Genomic DNA, 18038 nt, shown 5'->3' with positions numbered 1-18038 from the left:
TAGTAATTATAATAATTTTAATTATAATAATAATTTATTAAATGGTTCATCATACAGTCAGCCAGATGTTTACACTGGATTTGCCATTTTTGTCTGCCTATCGAGTCCTTCCAGGCAGATGTGGATGTTTGATGGTGTTGCAGATATTGTTGCAGGATGTAAGCTGTTCTGAGTGAAGCTGCCTTTTGCAATTGACTGACGGTGCATTTTATCTCATCTCTGTAACAGTTTAATTTTATTAAGAACTGAAATTTTCTATCACCATTCTTATATTATTAAATAGCTTTGGGGTTTTGATCAGCTCTATAGTGTTCGGCTAAATCCAAGAATTTTCATGAACTTCAGTAATTTTTGGCATATATTTCAGAAATCTTATTTAATATTGAATATTATCCAGCTAGTACATGTATCAATTTACCTATGAAAAAAATTTCTTTCTTTCTCAATTTCCAGAACATCAGCTTTACCAGTATAACTATGCTACTTTCTCCCTTAACAGATTAAAGCTTTTAGGTTGCTGCTTATAACAAATTATTCTCAAGCCAGTAATTAAATTATAAACACTTGAATTGCAAAGCATATAACTCCCTAATTGTCACTTGTAAAATCTGTTTCTACTCTTAGAAATTTTAAATCTTATATTTCTATTGGACAAAGAGAAAATATTTAAAGAATGGTATAATGGGAATTAATAACTAAAATATATTACCTCCATAAAAAAATAAGGCAAATGTTATATAATATTTTTGTTCCATTATAGAACGTTGTGTGGAATTTCAGAAACTTAATATGAGCAATTGCACTGAACAATATTTGCATAATGCTACTTCTCCAGTCATGGAATTTTGGGAGTAAGTATTATTACAATTTTATTTTAATTGAAAAAGCATTGAAAAGAAACATTTGGAACAAATAAGAATAAGAAAGTATTAGTTTCTGCCAATGGAAGAATGTTAGGTGAAAGTGATTTTCATGCATCCAACCAGGTAAATTAAGACACTTTTCATCTGATAATATGTACCAAATAATAATGACTGTTCCTCCTAGTGATACAATATTATCTAATAATATTAACTATTTTACTAGTAGTTATTATAAGCTAAATCTCATAGTTTCCTTTCAAAAGTTTATGTGAAAACAATTTCCAACATTACATGTTTTATGGAACTAATACAAGATACACATTTAATCCCAGCTAGTTGTTACACAGATGATGTTGTCTTCACTTCAGAAGCTTGATAAGAAGAAGAACAAGGAATTTGGTGTTGTAGGCTATACTAGGATGTTAAATATGTCCTGGAACAGGGGTCCCCAACCCCGGGTCCATAGACCAGCACTAGTCTGCAGCATGCCAGCAACCAGTCTGCACAAATAACCAAAGACCCATCCATGGGATGCAGGCATGATGCAAAACCATACCCCCTCTAGTCTGTGGAAATAACCTTTCTCCAAGGAACCAGGCTCTAGTGCCCAAAAAGTTGGGGGCCGCTTTTACAGTATTGTCCCAAAAAAATGTCATAATTGTTTTCATGTAGTAACACACTGAACAGAAAAATAGAACTTCAGTGATAAGAAAGAAAACAATTGAATTCATGTATATAACATATTCTGTCTTATATGTTGGTTTGTATTACTCTTTTCAACCTACTGAATCAAGTCACAGAGATTTGTGGTAAGAAAATGTAAAGGTGAAAATAGCATAAGTTGCTATTGTCCTGATGGCACAAGCTCTGTAGGCTTGAGGTAAAAAAAATTCTCTAAATCTCATTTATTGCTGCAGCAGTAATAATGATTATTATGTTGGTGGCTTAATTAAAAGATTGTAGAACTGATAGTATATCCAATATGTTTATCATAGGCCGTCTTGACTGACATGTTAGACTATTTTGCCAGTCTCGTTAGAAGCAGGATCTACATTATTTATTACTTACTTGTTTCATTGGTTTAAATTAGACTTAAACACTACAGCTAGTTTTAAGTAGACTCATTCTAATAATTTATAATGCATTATTAATATTATAGTCATGTGTTATCTGAAGAGCTACCACCCAGATAGGGTACCTAATTCTTGAATCTCAGTGCAGAATGTATTTGGAAATTTCATAACTATCCAGATGCCACATTCATTTTGAAAGTAGAAGAGTAGAAATGAATGAGAAATTTGAGAGGCTGGCGTGCAGGGGAACGCTACAGTTGGTTCATTATTTTAATTTTATCTTAAAGCAGTGAGAAAAGATAGGCTCTTGTTATACCTCAGGTATCTGTTTGAAAATAAATTATATAATTTTATTAATTTTAAAAGTATTTTCTACCTTTTTGCATTGAGCCCTCATTACTTCTGTACTACAGGTACGCATATCTCCCAGCATGCAAATAGACTAACCCTACAAGTTGAAATTTTGACATATGGGCACATAAATAGTTTCACATGAAATGAGAAGGTTGTGATGTGTCTTATACTGCTCAGCACAAATCTTGTGAAATTACCATGCAATGATTTTTGGGAGACTCTAATTTCTCCAATGTCTGAGAGATATAGAATAGAATAGAACAGAACGGAATGGAATGGAGTGGAATGGAATTGAATTTTTTATTGGCCAAGTGTGATTGGACACACAAGGAATTTGTCTTGGTGCAAATGCTTTCAGTGTACACAAAAGAAAAGATAACATTCATCAAGAGTCAAGTATCATAAGGTACAACACTTAATAATAGTCATAGGGTACAATAAGCAATCAAATCATTCTAGGAAACAATATAGGATACAAGCGACAAAGTTACAGTCATACAGTCACAAGTGGGAGGGGATGGGTGATAAGGAGTGATGAGAAGATTAATAGTAATAGTGCAGACTTTGTAAATAGAGAAATTGCTTCACTTTATTAATTGTAATGCTGAAACATTAGTACTCCTATATGCAACGAGCCTTTAACCAAGACTTTTTGATAAATTAGAAGCTTTGTTCCATTTAGTTTTGTTTTAGTTCAAGTTATATGCTACTTCTAAACATATTTGTTTTACTTTTGCTTAATTTCATATTAGTGTTTTAATATTTTCTGTGGGTTTGTATTTCTGTTCTTCCCTGGTGAGTTAAACAAATTCTTATAAAAATATGCTGTGATCTTTCACCATCACATTCAGATTGTTAGAAGAAGAAAACACAAGTGTTTTGTTTATGTATGGTTTATATCAGACATTCTTTTATTGTACGGTATATTTGCACTTCACCATATGGCTGCATTTTTGTTCAATGCAATGTATAGAATAGGGCCTTTCTGCCTTATTATTTTCAGACTATGATACTGCAGAGTTTATGGGCTTTTACCTGCAATTCTTATAGGGTAGCATTCTTTTTAGAATCATCTGTTCCTCTCGCCCTCCCTCTATGGCTAAATATTTTTGTAGCAGCATTTCTAGCACAGCTGTGCTTACTACCAATGGATTAATGCAATTATTACTTCTGAGATATGTTGAAGTGTTTTCCCTGGTTAGTCACAATTTGATCAAAATGTTTTTATTAGCCATGTGTTCTGGAGATTCCACCTCCTGGAATAAGAACTGTAATTATTCAATCCTACCATAATATTTGGGCAATGAGTCTAGTAAAAGACAATAATTATTGTAAGTTAATTTCCTTGCTGTCTGTACAACTTATTTTCTCTAAATTACTCTCCTGTGAAATCTAAATCTACATTTGGTAGATCCCTGAACTTAGTCTCATGACCAAGAATTTACAGTATATTATGAGCTATAAGAGCTTAAAAATGTTTATGAGAAGGACTACCTTCAATTTTAGGAAGTATTAAACAGCTTACCTGGGATGCCTCTGCATATCTCATCAGACATGCTATAATTGATATAATTATTCCTTTACTTTGCAAAGTATACACATATGTACTGTATAAAGAGGTTTAGAATTCAGGCCTCTGTACTAAGATGACCCCTCCTTCTTAGAGCAGGGGTCCCCAACCGCCGGTCCGCGACCGGTACCGGTCCGCGGAACAAGTCTTACCGGGCCGCTGGTTGCTGGCGCCGCCATCTTTTTGGTAAAAAGTGCTTCGGTGAGCTTTTCCGGGTAGAAAGGTCACCGGAAGCACATTTTCATCAAAAAAGATGGCGGCCAGCTCGGTGAGCTTTTCCGGTAGAAAGCCATTTCTATCCGAAAAGCTCATCGAGGCTGCGCGCATCTTTTGACGAAAAGTGCTCCGGTGAGGTCACCGGAAGCACTTTTTCGTCAAAAAGATGGCGGCGCCCAGTTGATACCGGTACCGGGCTGTGGCGCCCAGCTGATGCCGGTACCGGCCCACAGCGTCAAAAAGGTTGGGGATGACTGTCTTAGAGGAATATGAGAAAAGGAGCTATTAGCTACCTATAATTCTTTAATATTGTCCTTGTTCAAGAATACTATGCTATTTTCAGAAATATATTCATATTTAAGAAGAGCATATTCTTTGAAGGATTCATGGCTTGAAGAATGACAATAATTAGAAGTTCAATTGAATAATATAAAAATAGTTCACTTAAGTAGCTTCTCAGAAGAGCAGAAATTTCTTTTTATGAATTTATGATGTGCGGATTAACATTTACATTACTGACTTGAAAACTTCTTTTCATTTGAACTCTGGTTCAGTAAATTGGAGAAAATGGAAATAGAATTTTAAATGGGCAGAAAAGGTGATGTTGATACTGGGCATCTTTAGCTGAAAAATAACTTTGGAAGAAATCTAAATTTGTGAGTTTTACAATAGAATGAGTGAATTTGGTTACTAAAAAAACACACCTTATGTCTGATATAATAGGATTATAATTAAAATATTGCAGGGAAATTAACTATTGCTTATATCAAAGCTGTATCTGCATTTCATTTGAAGTGATTTCATCCACAAATATACTGTCATGTTGGTTTTCTACACTTGAAACTCTGTGAAGAAAGAAACAACAAAAAATCAATTGCTATGACTTTTAGGCTAGCTATTACTTGTTGGTTATATGGTACTTTTATTATACAGTATAAAATAGAATAGAATAACAGAGTTGGAAGGGATCTTGGAGGTCTCCTAGTCCAACCCCCTGCTTAGGTAGGAAACCCTATATCATCTCAGACAAATGGTTATCCAATCTCTTCTTAAAAACTTCCAGTGTTGGAATATTAAATGTCTCTAATAACTATCAACCTTAGTTGTGAATGAAAGTACAAAAATAAATAAAGAAAATGACAGCTTCAGTTGCAATTAAGTCCTGCATTTTTATAAAGGATGGTATCTGCAAAAAGTGTGCAGATATATCTGTGAGGGCTTTGAGCTTGGTTGCTTTCTTGCAGACATTTCATTACCCAAACTAGGTAACATTGTCAGTGCATTTCATGCTTTCATGAATGTGTTTATCAGTGTTATTTGATAAGCATCTAATTCTTCAGCTATGGCAAGTATCAGCAAAAAAAAAAATAAATATGAGCATTTCACAATGCCTGAGGGAAGTCTGACAGCCTAGAAAACTTAACAGGTGATGTTTTGGAAGCCAAGCAATTGGACATGGAGTTTATTAATTAATCTCATTAATTACTTGCAGTAAATAAGGTGACTGAAGTATAATCTTCGCTATCTTCACTATCTACAGTGGAAGTCATACGTATAAGACTATCAGGAATGAAAATTATGTGATATACTTCAAATGTTTTATAGCAAGAAAAAGAGTCTTCTATCAAGTGAGAGTGTGCAGTTGAGGATATCCATTTTTAATGGTTCTGCTTTAAGACTTTTACCATGATTTAGAAATATAGTTTATTGCTTCTTAGAAAAGAATTTGGATAAACAAAGGTTTCCGCCTCAAGAATTTCTTTTGTTAGTTAGGTAGCAACTTAGACCTCATCTTAAAAAAAGAGTTCCATTCACTGGAGAAGGTAACATATTCTATATGTTTTCAAGTAAAGCCTAGTTAGAAAATACTTTGTTTTCCTTTTTGGTCAAAGTTATAAACTGTAGAAGGAAAAGTTTAAGAAAAAAAAAAAACTCTTCAAGTCTAAATGTATTTTTTCTGCTCCCTTCAGGGTGCAAATAACTGCAGGAGACACACTATTACTAAATTTCTATAAATAGTCATTAACAAGTTTAGGCCTGATCTTGTCACACTTAGCTCGCTCACTCTTCTCTTCCTCTTTGGACTAGACCTTTCCTTGTGTTCCATTTGAAGAACAGTGTAACATGCCAGACTGGTTGGATTGTGTTCAGTTCACAGAAGGCCGTGTGAAAATATTTGTTCATTCGGATATGTCCAGGTTTTTTTCTCTGTGATTTTGCCTAATTTTATTTGAAAAGATTGAACAGGGCTTGAACAGTAATATTCTTTTTATTTTTTATTTTTTACAAAATCAGGATTTTGATTTATATTGACATCAATAGAACAGATGTCAAATAGAAGTTTCTGTCATCTCTTCCAGCAATGGGCTGTAAAAATGATCATTATAAAACATTTATTGCAAGCTTTTTAATCTGGAAGGCAAAAACTGAAATATTTTTTTTTCTTTGGAATTTCTGAAAAATTTCTCTATTTGCACTTTTGTATTATTTCTGCTTTATAATCCTAAATTATACATGCATATATAACAATTTGAAAATATTACAGTTTATAGTATGTTAAAAAGTTAAAAATTATAATCCTTTAAAAATCTAAATTGTTATAATTAGCATGTATTACTGTTCAAAAAATGAAAATGGAGAAAAGTGTTAAGAAGATATGAAATTCCTTATTCCTGCCTTCCTACGTTCTCTTTTATTTTCATGTTCTTAGAAATTCATGGATGTTCTTCTTTATATTGCTGTGGACAGTGCAGAGATTTACTAAATTTATAAAAATAAAAGAATTTCTTAGGTGTCTATATTTGGAATTTGCAGTCATAGGAGCATCAGTTCCATCATGGTGGCATGAGATACATAATGCTTTGGATGGAGACGGTTTACCCTTCTGAGGGTTTACCCTGCTCTTATAATACAACAGGATCTTCTCCCACAGTGACAGAAATCAATTTAATTGACTACCTTAAATGGTTTTTGTCCATTTTTTTTAGTCAGCTAGAGCACTAAACTGATTTTATTCCTTAGGAAACTTTTGTTTCTAATTTGTGATTAAAAAAATATGCCCCCCTCTTTTCTTCTCTAAAGAAAAATGACAGGACTTTGAAGAGCTAGAAAATGAGCCACAATTTTCATGGTTGAAGATACATAATAGATAACTGAAAAGTCATAATAAAATATTTTAATTTAATGCTGTTATCTTCATTATTTTTAATTGGAACCAAATATAAAGTCCATTCAAAGCTAATTTATAAGTTATAACAAATTATTTTATCAGAGAGATATTATTAAGCTTTGTTCAACGCATCACTAAAATGATTGCTGTTTTGAACATTGAACATTGCTCCCTCCAGCTCAGTGGTGGGATTCAATTTTTTTATTACCAGTTCTGTGAGCGTGGCTTGGTGGGCGTGGCAGGAGTAAAATACTGTAAAGGCTCCAGTTAGGGGTGGTATTTGCCGATTCTCCTAACTACTCAAAATTTCCACTACCGGTTCTCCAGAATTGGTCAGAACCTGCTGAATACCACCTCTGCTCCAGCTATTTCATTTGTAACATTTGACCAGTTAGTATGTTATTCTATCTCTAGCAGGGCCAGAATTATTATGAGTTTTAGCTAGAAGCAGATTATCCAGATTCCTTTCAGTTAAGATTCAGACCAGGTTTTGGGACTGAAACACCATGGATCGTGTCCTTGGGTGATCTCTGGTGGCAGCGGGATAGGGGTAGTAATTCCATCTCTGCTCTTTTTGAGCTTTCAGTAGCATTTGATACCATCAATCATGGTAGTATTTTCACTCGGGTCAGGGAGTTGGGGATAGGAAGCATGATGCTGCTGGTTTTCCTCTTTTTTTTCCAGGGTTAATTTCAGTTGATATTGGTAGGAGGAGAGAGAGCCAGCCCATGGGTCCTATTATGTGGGGTGCCTCCGGACTCAGTTTTCTCTTTTATTTAACATCTACTTGAAACCTCTGGGTGAGGTGATCTGATGATTTGAGTTGAGATACTATCAATATGCAGATGATATTCAGCTATATATTTCCAGATCTGTTGAGTGATGCCATGGATGTCCTATCCTAGTGTTTGGAAGTTGTAGGGCCTAGTTGGAATGCAATGGGCTCTGACTAAATCCAAACAAGACAGAATGACTTTGAATATTTAGACTACCTGGGAACAATGTTCTTTCATCTCTGGTACTGAATAGAGTAGAACTGCCCCAGACAGGCCCAGTGCACAATTTGGGGGTTATCTTGGACTTGTGGTTCCTACTTGGAGAACTAGGTAGCAGCTATGGCTAGGAGGACCTTTGCACACTTTCAAGTTATGGATGAGTTCCACCCATTCCTGAACTAGCGGGTTTTGCTTACAGTTACTCGTGTTCTTGTTACCTATCATTTGGATAACTGCAATATGCTATCCATGGGGCTGCCCTTGAAGAACATTTGGAAACTTCACCTGGTGGAAAATGCAGTTGTATGGGTAGTTAATTAATTATATTACACATTATATTACATAATATCACTACTATGAGAGCTGCACTGGTTGCCAGTGTGTTTCTGAGTGCAATTTGAGGTTCTGGTTGTCAGTTTTAAAGCCCTACATGGCTTACTTAAGTGACCCATCTTCTCCCAATAGTCTCTGTCTAGTAGATTGGGGATGCTTCAGATCCCATCAACCAAGGAATGTCCATGACATGAATCAGGAGATGTACCTTCTTAGCAATAGCCCCTGCCCTTTGGCAGATTCTTCCTTTGGAGGTCAGGAGACTGTTAGCCTTTTGTCAGGTTTCAAGAATCTAATTAGGTGCCTGACCCTGGGATCCTGAAACTTTTAGGGCCCCACTATGTGGTTGCACTGTTAATTTTTATGTATTGATTAGATTAATTTTCAGTTGCCTATACCTATAATGGGTAACTCTTTTTCTGTTTTGATGTTTTAATTATTGTGATATTGTTTGCTGCCTGGAGTCAATTGGATAAAGATGGGTGGTTATAGAAATTGAATCAATCAACCAATAAGAATAAATAGTTGCACAATTGTGGATGATAGGCAGCAAAATGCAATCATCCCCAGGTTCTGTATAATGTATTTTCTATATAACCAGCAGGCAATAGAGCTGGCTAATCTTGATGAATTTAGAAAGTTAAGCTGGACAGGCCCTGGTTAGAACTTGGATGGGAACTTCACTTGAGAAGTTCAAGGCTATAGTAATCCTAAAGGAAGAAAACTTTTTTATATTATATCACATAAAGAAAATTGCCTAAATGTCTTTGCAAGTTACCAAGACTTAACCTTGACTCAAAGATGTCTTAAAAATAAAGGTTCCTTGAAATATTCTTATTGGTAATAATTAATGGGAAATTTAGCAAACAAATACAATACATCCTATTACATATGATAACAGCGGCGAGGATAGTTTTTGCACAGGGCTGGAAATCAGAAAAGATACCATCCGAAGAGATGCTGATAAAAAAAAATACTTGATTGTGCTGAGACGGACAAACTTACAAAAGGCAAGGAGGAATCAGAATATTATGCGCTTTGGGATAGATGGTATAAATGGATAGAACACAGAAATAAGGATTAATGTATAAGAATAAATGTAAATATATGTATTATTAATGACATAATACAATAACAATGTAAATAGAGATGTGTAATTTTTGTTTTAAAAAAATAAAAATAAAGGTTCCCTTTTTTTGGTTTGTTAGATTTATATCTTGTCATTCCTTCAAAGTTGAATAATTAGGATACTGTCTTTTTATCCTCCCCCCCCCTGAAAAAAAATAGCACTGTAAAGTATTTTGGACCAGTGAGCTTCAGTGGTAATGCTGAACTTGAGTCTTTCAGTTCTAATACAAGTAGTTCTTTACTTATGACCACAAATGAGTCCAAAATTTCTGTTCCTAGGTGAAACAGTTGTTAAGTGAATTTTATCCCATTTTACAAACTTTCTTGCCATAGCTATTAAGTGAATCCCTACGGTGCTTAATTTAGAACATAGTTGTTAAGTGAATCTGGCTTCCCCATTGATTTTATTTCTTGAAAGGTCCCAAAAGATGATCACATGATCCCAGGAGACTGCAACCATCAAAAATATGAACCAGTCACCAAGCATCCAAATTTTTGATCACATGATTATGGGGATTCTTCAGTGGTCATAAGTGTGAAAAACAGTCATAAGTCACTTTTTCCAGTTGTGTTATAACTTTGAACGGTCACTAAAGGAACTGTTGTAAGTCAAGAATTACCTGTAAACCAAAACTCAGATATTAATTGGAATATATTTCATGCATCTTCATGAGATTCTAGTATAGAAGCTAGCAAAACATGGGCTGAATTATGTACCATTCTGAATATTAATGGGTATAAATTAGTGTCTATGAATTAGACCGGAAGGAAATGTCAAGTAACATTCCACAGGGTCTGTTATAGATCTGTGCTGTTTACTGAATTTATGATGATTTTATGAATGAAATTGGTAAAAATATTGTCAGATTTACAGAAGATACAAGCTAATAGGGTAGCAAACATTTTAGCATGCAGTATCAAGATTCAGGAGGATCCTGTTACTGCTAGAACTACAAACATTATAAGAAATAAACCAAAGTTGTTTTGGAGAAACAATATATATGTAAATAATTGCTCTGAACTATTGTTAATTGAAAAAACTAAAATTATGGAAGTGTTAGATTGATATTTCTTTTTCCATATTTTGTTTAATATAATTCAACTTTGAATGTTGTATATGTAGTTTCAACTCAGAAGAAATACATTAATAGTTTGTTTTGGCTGGATTTGTTATATGACAGTCTCAATTTTACTTTTCTGAGTTATCTGCATTTTTTTCTGGAGCCATTAAGTCCAAAAAGTGTCTGGAATTTCAACCTTATAAATAAAAACTTTACTACTACTGCTAGCGTGTTTGTTGTGTTTGATTTTTGACTTATTGTATAAAGGTATTGTGACACACACATAAAAATGTTGGCAAGGATAATATCTTCTTGTGTACTCTTTAATTTTGGTTGGTCCTGGGTCTATCTTTTGAACTGATGTTTATGATTGCATATCTTCAGAAAACATCTGCCAGGCTATCTCATCTCCTTTACATGGATGATCAGAAGTATAAGGAAAAACATGATCTAAAATGAAATTGCTGCTCAACACTGTCTGAATACATAGCCAAGATATTTTAATGAAATTTAGATTGGACAAATATGCCAACTTAATGGGAAAATAATGAAAACTGAAAGAATCAAGATACCCTATGGAAATAATGTCAATACCTGGGCATCATCCACGATACGCATCCAGCACATACATAGAAGAAGGTTAAGTAGTGAATGCATCATGAGAGCCTAGAAAACCTTAAAGTTCAAACACAGTGGAGGAAATACCATCAAGACAATTAATACCTGGGCAATTCCAATAATTAAATACTGGAATAACGGACTGGACTTAAACAGAACTAAAAGCCCTGGATAGGAACAACAGGAAAATAATGACAATGAATCATGGCCTTCATCATAGCTTCATGACCTATGTTGACAGATTCTGCTTACCAAGGAAAATAAGTGGATGTGGAATGTTGCAAGTACAGCAGACAGTTGAAAAAGTAAAATGGGCATTGGAAGAATAGCTAAAGGATAGTGAAGAAGGTGCAGTGAAGGCAGCATACCTTGAAGGCTTATTGAGTAATGGAGAGACCAAACTGGCCTACAAGAAAAACCAAACAAAGAATATAAAAAAGACATGGCAAGACAAAGTATTAAATGCCCAGAACATATAAAAATGAGCAGGCAAAGCAAATAACAATACCTGACAATGGCTAAGAACAGGAAACTTGGAAAAAGAGACAGATGGGCTAATACAGACTGCATAAGACCAAGCCTTAAGAACAAATGCAAAGTCAGAATTGAGAAAGATAGCAACAGACACAAATGCCATATCTGTAAAAAAGGTGGAATACTGCCTAATTAGCTGCTGCAAAAAAATCACATAGCCTGAATACAAGCAACAGCATGACAAAGGAACAACAATGGTGCAATGCAGTATCCGTAAGAAATACTACTTGCCTGCAAGTAAGAACTGGTAGGGCCACAAAATAGACAAAGTAATAAAAAATGAAGAAGCTAATATGCTCTGGGACTTTAGAATTCAAATAGTCAGGCACCTGCTACATAACATACCAGACCTAACAATCATTGACAATAAGGACAAAAAGTCTGAATAATGGATGTTGCAGTCCCTGGATACAGCAGAATAGAAGAGAAAAAACTGGAGAAAGTAATAAAACATAAAGATCTGCAAATAGAAATATAACGAGTATGGCAAAAGAAAGCAAAGGTAATACCAATAGTAATAAGTGTTATGCCTCACTTGTATCCACAGGTGAGCAATCACAATTCTGAAGTTCCAAAAATATAAGCAAGCAAAAAACAAACCCCAAACAAGATAACTGTTGAAGTTTTTCCAGTCCTCAGCAGTAATTCCGTTATCTATTTGGCAAACCTGAAGTGTCTATAAATCACAATGCCTCGGAGAATCTTCACAAGACTTTCACTCTAACAAGACACTTTGCTTCTGGCAAATTTCTCAAGCCAATCCGTTTCCTTTTATCCCCTAAGGGGGCATGTTAGTCTCATTAATTAATCATTGGCTCGACGCCTCCTTCCCAATTGAGATTGACGTCTCAATCTCCGTCTATTTCTCACATCAAGCCAGGATCCCTCAAAGTTCTCTTCTTCTCCAGAAACCTCTCGCACGTTTTCCTTATTATCTGCCACCGGCTGCTGCGTAATCCGAGATGTAGACTCAGGGGAGGTCGAAGGCTCTGTCAGCTCCAATAAATTAGGTTTGTCTCTCATAGCCAAGTCCACTTCCTCATCCTGGCTATCCTCAAAATCACTCAGCAATGCAGGCTCAAATCTCACTGCCAGATCCTCCTCACTTGAGCTCACATCTGCCAACGGAACAGATTCAAATCCCGGAGTCACAACAAATAAGTGTCTTGGCTACAATTCCAAATATCTGGAGCACCATTGGCATTGACAAAAATCACCATCAATCAGTTGGAAAAGGTAGCTTTCCTTGGAACAGCTTACATCCTACAATGACACTTTTAACATTATTAAACATCAATATGTGTCTATCTCAAGTCCTTGGGAATGACTCACTAGCTGGACAAAAATGCCAAATCTAGCCTAAACATCTGGCTGACAGTGTTACCAACCATAATATATTGATAGTATATCCATATTTATTAAGATACTATTGTCATAAGCATTTGGTATAGGCTTTAATTTAATTTTGATTATTATACTTGTTATGTCTTTTTTTTCTAATTAAAAGAATTTTTTAAAAGTTAGGACATTGAACTTTGTGTCTATAAATCAGTTTCAGCTAATTCTGAATTTTTAGCTTATCAGTCTCTTCTTCTGGGCTCCTTCCCATTTTTTGACCCTTAGCTACCGTATTTTCAACAGTGGAAGTGGATGGTGCTGGGAAAATATGACAGTCTTTCCCCTCCCCAAAATGTTGGTGAGTAATAGTTGAGCTGTAGAGAAAAGAATGCATTGTTGCAGGGCCTAATTGCTAAGGCAAATGTATCTCAGCTAACTGAAATGTATACAAATTAAAAATAGCAGTAGCACTTAGACCTATTTACCACTTCATAGTGCTTTACAGCCCTCTGTAAGTGGTTTACAGAGTCAACATCTTGCTCCCAACAATCTGGGTCCACAGTTTGCCAACCTTGGAAGGAAGAATGAACTGCATCTTTTCAGCAGAGATGACTGAAGATAACCTGATGATGATGACTGATGATGGGTTATCTTCATAGCCAGTCCCTATGTCATATCATCACAATGACAGAATCCCCAATTATACCTTCAAAAAAGCCAACTATGATCTTATAGACAGCAATCTCTCATCCCTTGATTGGCAATTTCTATTCTCTGGATGCAATACTCTAGAAGACCATTACAACATATTTTTACGACTCATCAAACTATATGTACCATTAACAACTCCCAAAACCAGAAAAAACAAATTACCCAAAACAATAAGGAAGCTTCAATCCAAAAAGAAATCACTTTGGCAGAAAAACAAATCTGGTCACGTTGCCAACTTCAAAAGCCGATACAAAAATTTATGCCACCAGATAAAAACTGAATGCACCAATTATCACATTAAACAAGAAGAAAACCATCTATGCATCAATTCTACCCGCGCTTCCTACAATTTTGTAAACAGCAAACAAAAAAACTCAAGGTCCATCCCACCTCTGAAAAGACCTAATGGTAAAGACTGCAACGATGACACTATTAAAGCCAACTTCTTTAACACATTCTTTGGCTCAGTATTTGTAAACAGCAATGGATCTTGCCCAGTATTTTCTAGTCAAACCACAAACAACTACAATGATCTAATACATATCAATTTTACAGAAGACAATGTTGAAAAAGCACTATGCAATCTAAAACCACCTCTATCTATTGGACTGGACGGAATATGTGCCTACTTCTTAAAAAAGCTATCCACTGCCATAGCCGAACCTCTAAGCATAATCTTTGAAAAATCTTTCAGGACTAGCTCCTTTCAAAACTATGGTCACAAAAAGGGAGACCCCAGCCTAGTTGAAAATTGCAGACCAATCTCTTTATGCTACGTCACCTGTAAAGTCATGGAATCAATTATTAACCAATCCATCATCCTCCACTTAGAAACAAACAACCTACTATATAATAAACAATTTGGTTTTAGAAAAAACTATCATGTAATCTGCAACTCTTACATTGCAAAAACATATGGACTACACAACTCGATCAGGGCAAAGCAATAGATGCAATCTACATAGACTTCTGTAAAGCCTTTGATTCGGTGGTACACGACAAACTACTCCTAAAACTAAAATCTTACGGTATCTCTGGACAGCTGCATAACTGAATAGAAGCATTCCTGTCAAACAGACAACACATGGTCAAAATTGGGATCGTCCTATCAAATTCTGTGCCTGTCAACAGTGGTGTCACCCAAGGCAGTGTTCTAGGACCAACTCTTTTCATACTCTTCATAAATGACCTCTGTGATCATATCAAGAGCAACTGCGTTTTCTTCGCTGATGATGTAAAGCTATTTAACACCACAAACAATTCTGCTATCCTTCAAAAAGACCTTGACTATGTATCAGAAGAATGGCAACTTCAAATCTCAGCAAATGCTCTGTCCTACATATTGGCAAAAAAAATCAGAAAATAAAATACAGGCTGAATAGTCAACACCTTTTTGATGATTCAGACTCTGTCAAGGATCTTAGAGTACTCATCTGTAATGATCTAAGTGCTAGAGCCCACTGTAACTACATAGCCAAAAAGGCGTTAAGAGTTGTTAACCTAATCTTACATAGCTTTTTCTCTGGTAATATTACACTACTAACTAGAGCATGCAGAACATTTGCTAGACCAATACTCGAATACAGCTCATCAGTCTGGAACCCACATTACGTATCTGATATTAACACAGTTGAGAAATATTTCACAAGAAGAGTTCTCCACTCCTCTACTCATTGCAGAATACTTTATGCCACCAGACTCAAAATTCTAGACCTAGAAAACCTAGAACTACGTCGCCTTCGATCCGATCTAAGTATAGTATATAAAATCATACATTGCAATGTCCTACCTGTCAATGAATACTTCAGCTTCAACCATAACAACACAAGAGCAAACAATAGATACAAACTCAAGGTTAATCGCACCAAACTTGATTGCAGGAAATACGACTTCAGCAACGGAGTGGTCAATGTCTGGAATACTCTACCTGACTCTGTGGTTTCTTCCCCAAACCCCAAAAACTTTAACCTTAGATTGTCTACTATTGACCTCACCCCTTTCCTAAGAGGTCTGTAGAGGGCATGCATAAGCGCACCAATGTGCCTACCATCCCTGTCCTGTTGTTTCTTTTATTTTTTATTTTTCTTATATGTATCCATGTATTCATAACTTTGTTTTTACTTATACCTATTATATTGTAAGCAATTGACAAATAAATAAATAAATAAATAAATAAAGGTAATGGCCACCACCTTAAATTGCATCTGGAAACCGACTAGTAACCAGTACAGCTTGTAGAGTTGTGGGGTGAGACATGGATAACACAGCACCCCCTTCAGTGCCTGCACCACCACATTTTGAACCAGCTGTAGTTTTGGATGATCTTCAAAGTCAGCCTCAAGTAGAGCGAATTCCAGTAATCTAATCACAAGGTGACTGGGACATGTAATTGTCTTAAGGTTCTCTTGATCCAGGAAAGGGTACAATTAGCACATTAAGTATACCTGTGCCAAAGTTTGTCTTGTAAGCAGGAGAAACTTGGAGGGGACCAGATAGTGCATATGTCTTAAATGAGGAAGTGCAACCCCAATGAGAGTCAGCAGTGGTGTATCACCAGTTCTGAGATGGTGGTAGTGCAAACAAATATGATCTGTCAGGATTGGGCTGTGGTGGTGCAGTGGTTAGAATGCAGTATTTCAGGCTAATTCTGTGATGGCTGACTGCTAGCAGTTTGGCAGTTCAAATCTCATTGGCTCAAGGTTGACTCAGCCTTCTATCCTTCCGAGGTTGTAAATAAGGACCCAGATTGTTGGGAACAATATGCTGACTCTGTAAACTGCTTAGGCAGGGCTATAAAGCACTGTGAAGTGGTATATAGATCTAAGTGCTATTGAGTCTGAGTCTGTTCAGTCCCTTCCAGACCCATATAACCTCCAGGCACTCTGTCAGGACTTTGACCACATTAGCCAGATGGCCAAAAATTGAGATATATCCTATCTGTGGTTGGTAAGATCCACTCTTTGTCTTTGTCCAGTGGAGCTCCAGGTTTCCTTGGTTTTATTTCCCAATGCTTCCGAATGCATTTCACATTTTATTTCATATCTATGCAGAAATATCAAAATTTTAAAAAGAAGGCATCAAAAGTTTTAAGCACCACTGTAGAATGAAATGGTAATTATAAAAATAATTAATGAAGTTCAACATGATTCCTATATGCCTGACTGGAAATTCCAAAAAATGTTGAGAGGATTTCCTGCTTTTTCCCTTTATTTATCAAAAAGCTTCCAAATTTATTATCTTTTGTACCAAGATCAGTGATGTAGTTAGAGATAAATGTTTGCATCCTTTGATAAGACAGCTTGTATGGAAGCTATAACTTCTATCAGCTTGGATCATTATAATATTGTTTTATTCTGTAGTATTTCCATTTTCTTCCAAACTGAGGCTTTTTCTGAGACAAACAAGCATTCTGCTTGCCTTCTTCTAGTGCTTAAAAGTACTGGCTTTTCTTTTTGTTACAGTTTTTGTTGGCCTCAGGTTGACCTAACTATTTTGGCTGAGCAAATATTGAGCCAGTTAGGAGGAAATTTTAGGAACCCATTTACTTGGGTAACAACCAGGTGATGCTATTGGGCTGAAAATGTCAAACCAATGTTCAAACCAAGCCATTGAAAGAAGTCAGAACAAAGTTACAGGGCAGATCAAATGGGTTTTTTTGAAAACAAAAACATATGAACCAGAGGTGGTATTCAGCAGGTTCTGACCAGTTCTGGAGAACCGGTAGCGGAAATTTTGAGTAGTTCGGAGAACCAGCAAATATCACATCTGACTGGAGATTTTACAATATCTTTTTCCTGCCACGCCCACCAAGCCACATTCACAGAATCAGTAGTAAAAATTTTTGAATCCCACCACTGATATGAAGAAATGCTGAAAAAAAATTGGCAAACAGTTACCATAGAGATAAGACAAACATGTCTAAACATGTTTAAACGCTGTCAGAATACTGTGGCAAGAAAGATAGGGAAACTAATTGTTTTCTCCATGTCCATTGAAGATGAGACACTCAGAATTTTTAAAAGGTACTTCTATCTTTTTATTACATGATTTAGAAAGAAGAATCTCTAGGATGTTT

The 18038-nt window shown here is 35.6% G+C and overlaps 1 protein-coding gene across 4 annotated transcripts in view; it reads left to right on the top strand.

Annotated features, from left to right (window-relative positions):
- The window catches only part of SLC6A11 (solute carrier family 6 member 11), a 121986-nt gene that overhangs the window by 8430 nt on the left and 95518 nt on the right, over positions 1 to 18038 (top strand). For all 4 annotated transcript variants that reach the window (XM_026680558.2, XM_087954866.1, XM_087954867.1 and 1 more), the window contains exon 5: positions 761 to 851. In XM_026680558.2, coding sequence (XP_026536343.2) covers positions 761 to 851 — 91 coding nt within the window. The remainder of the gene's footprint in view (positions 1 to 760; positions 852 to 18038) is intronic.

Source organism: Notechis scutatus, chromosome 2, assembly GCF_049901735.1.
Source record: "Notechis scutatus isolate UNSWTSFEM ecotype Mainland chromosome 2, rNotScu1.2, whole genome shotgun sequence".
In the NCBI taxonomy this organism is placed as follows: Eukaryota; Metazoa; Chordata; class Lepidosauria; order Squamata; family Elapidae; genus Notechis; species Notechis scutatus.
Note: the sequence above shows the minus strand (reverse complement) of the source record. Positions and strands in the feature narration are given on the sequence as shown.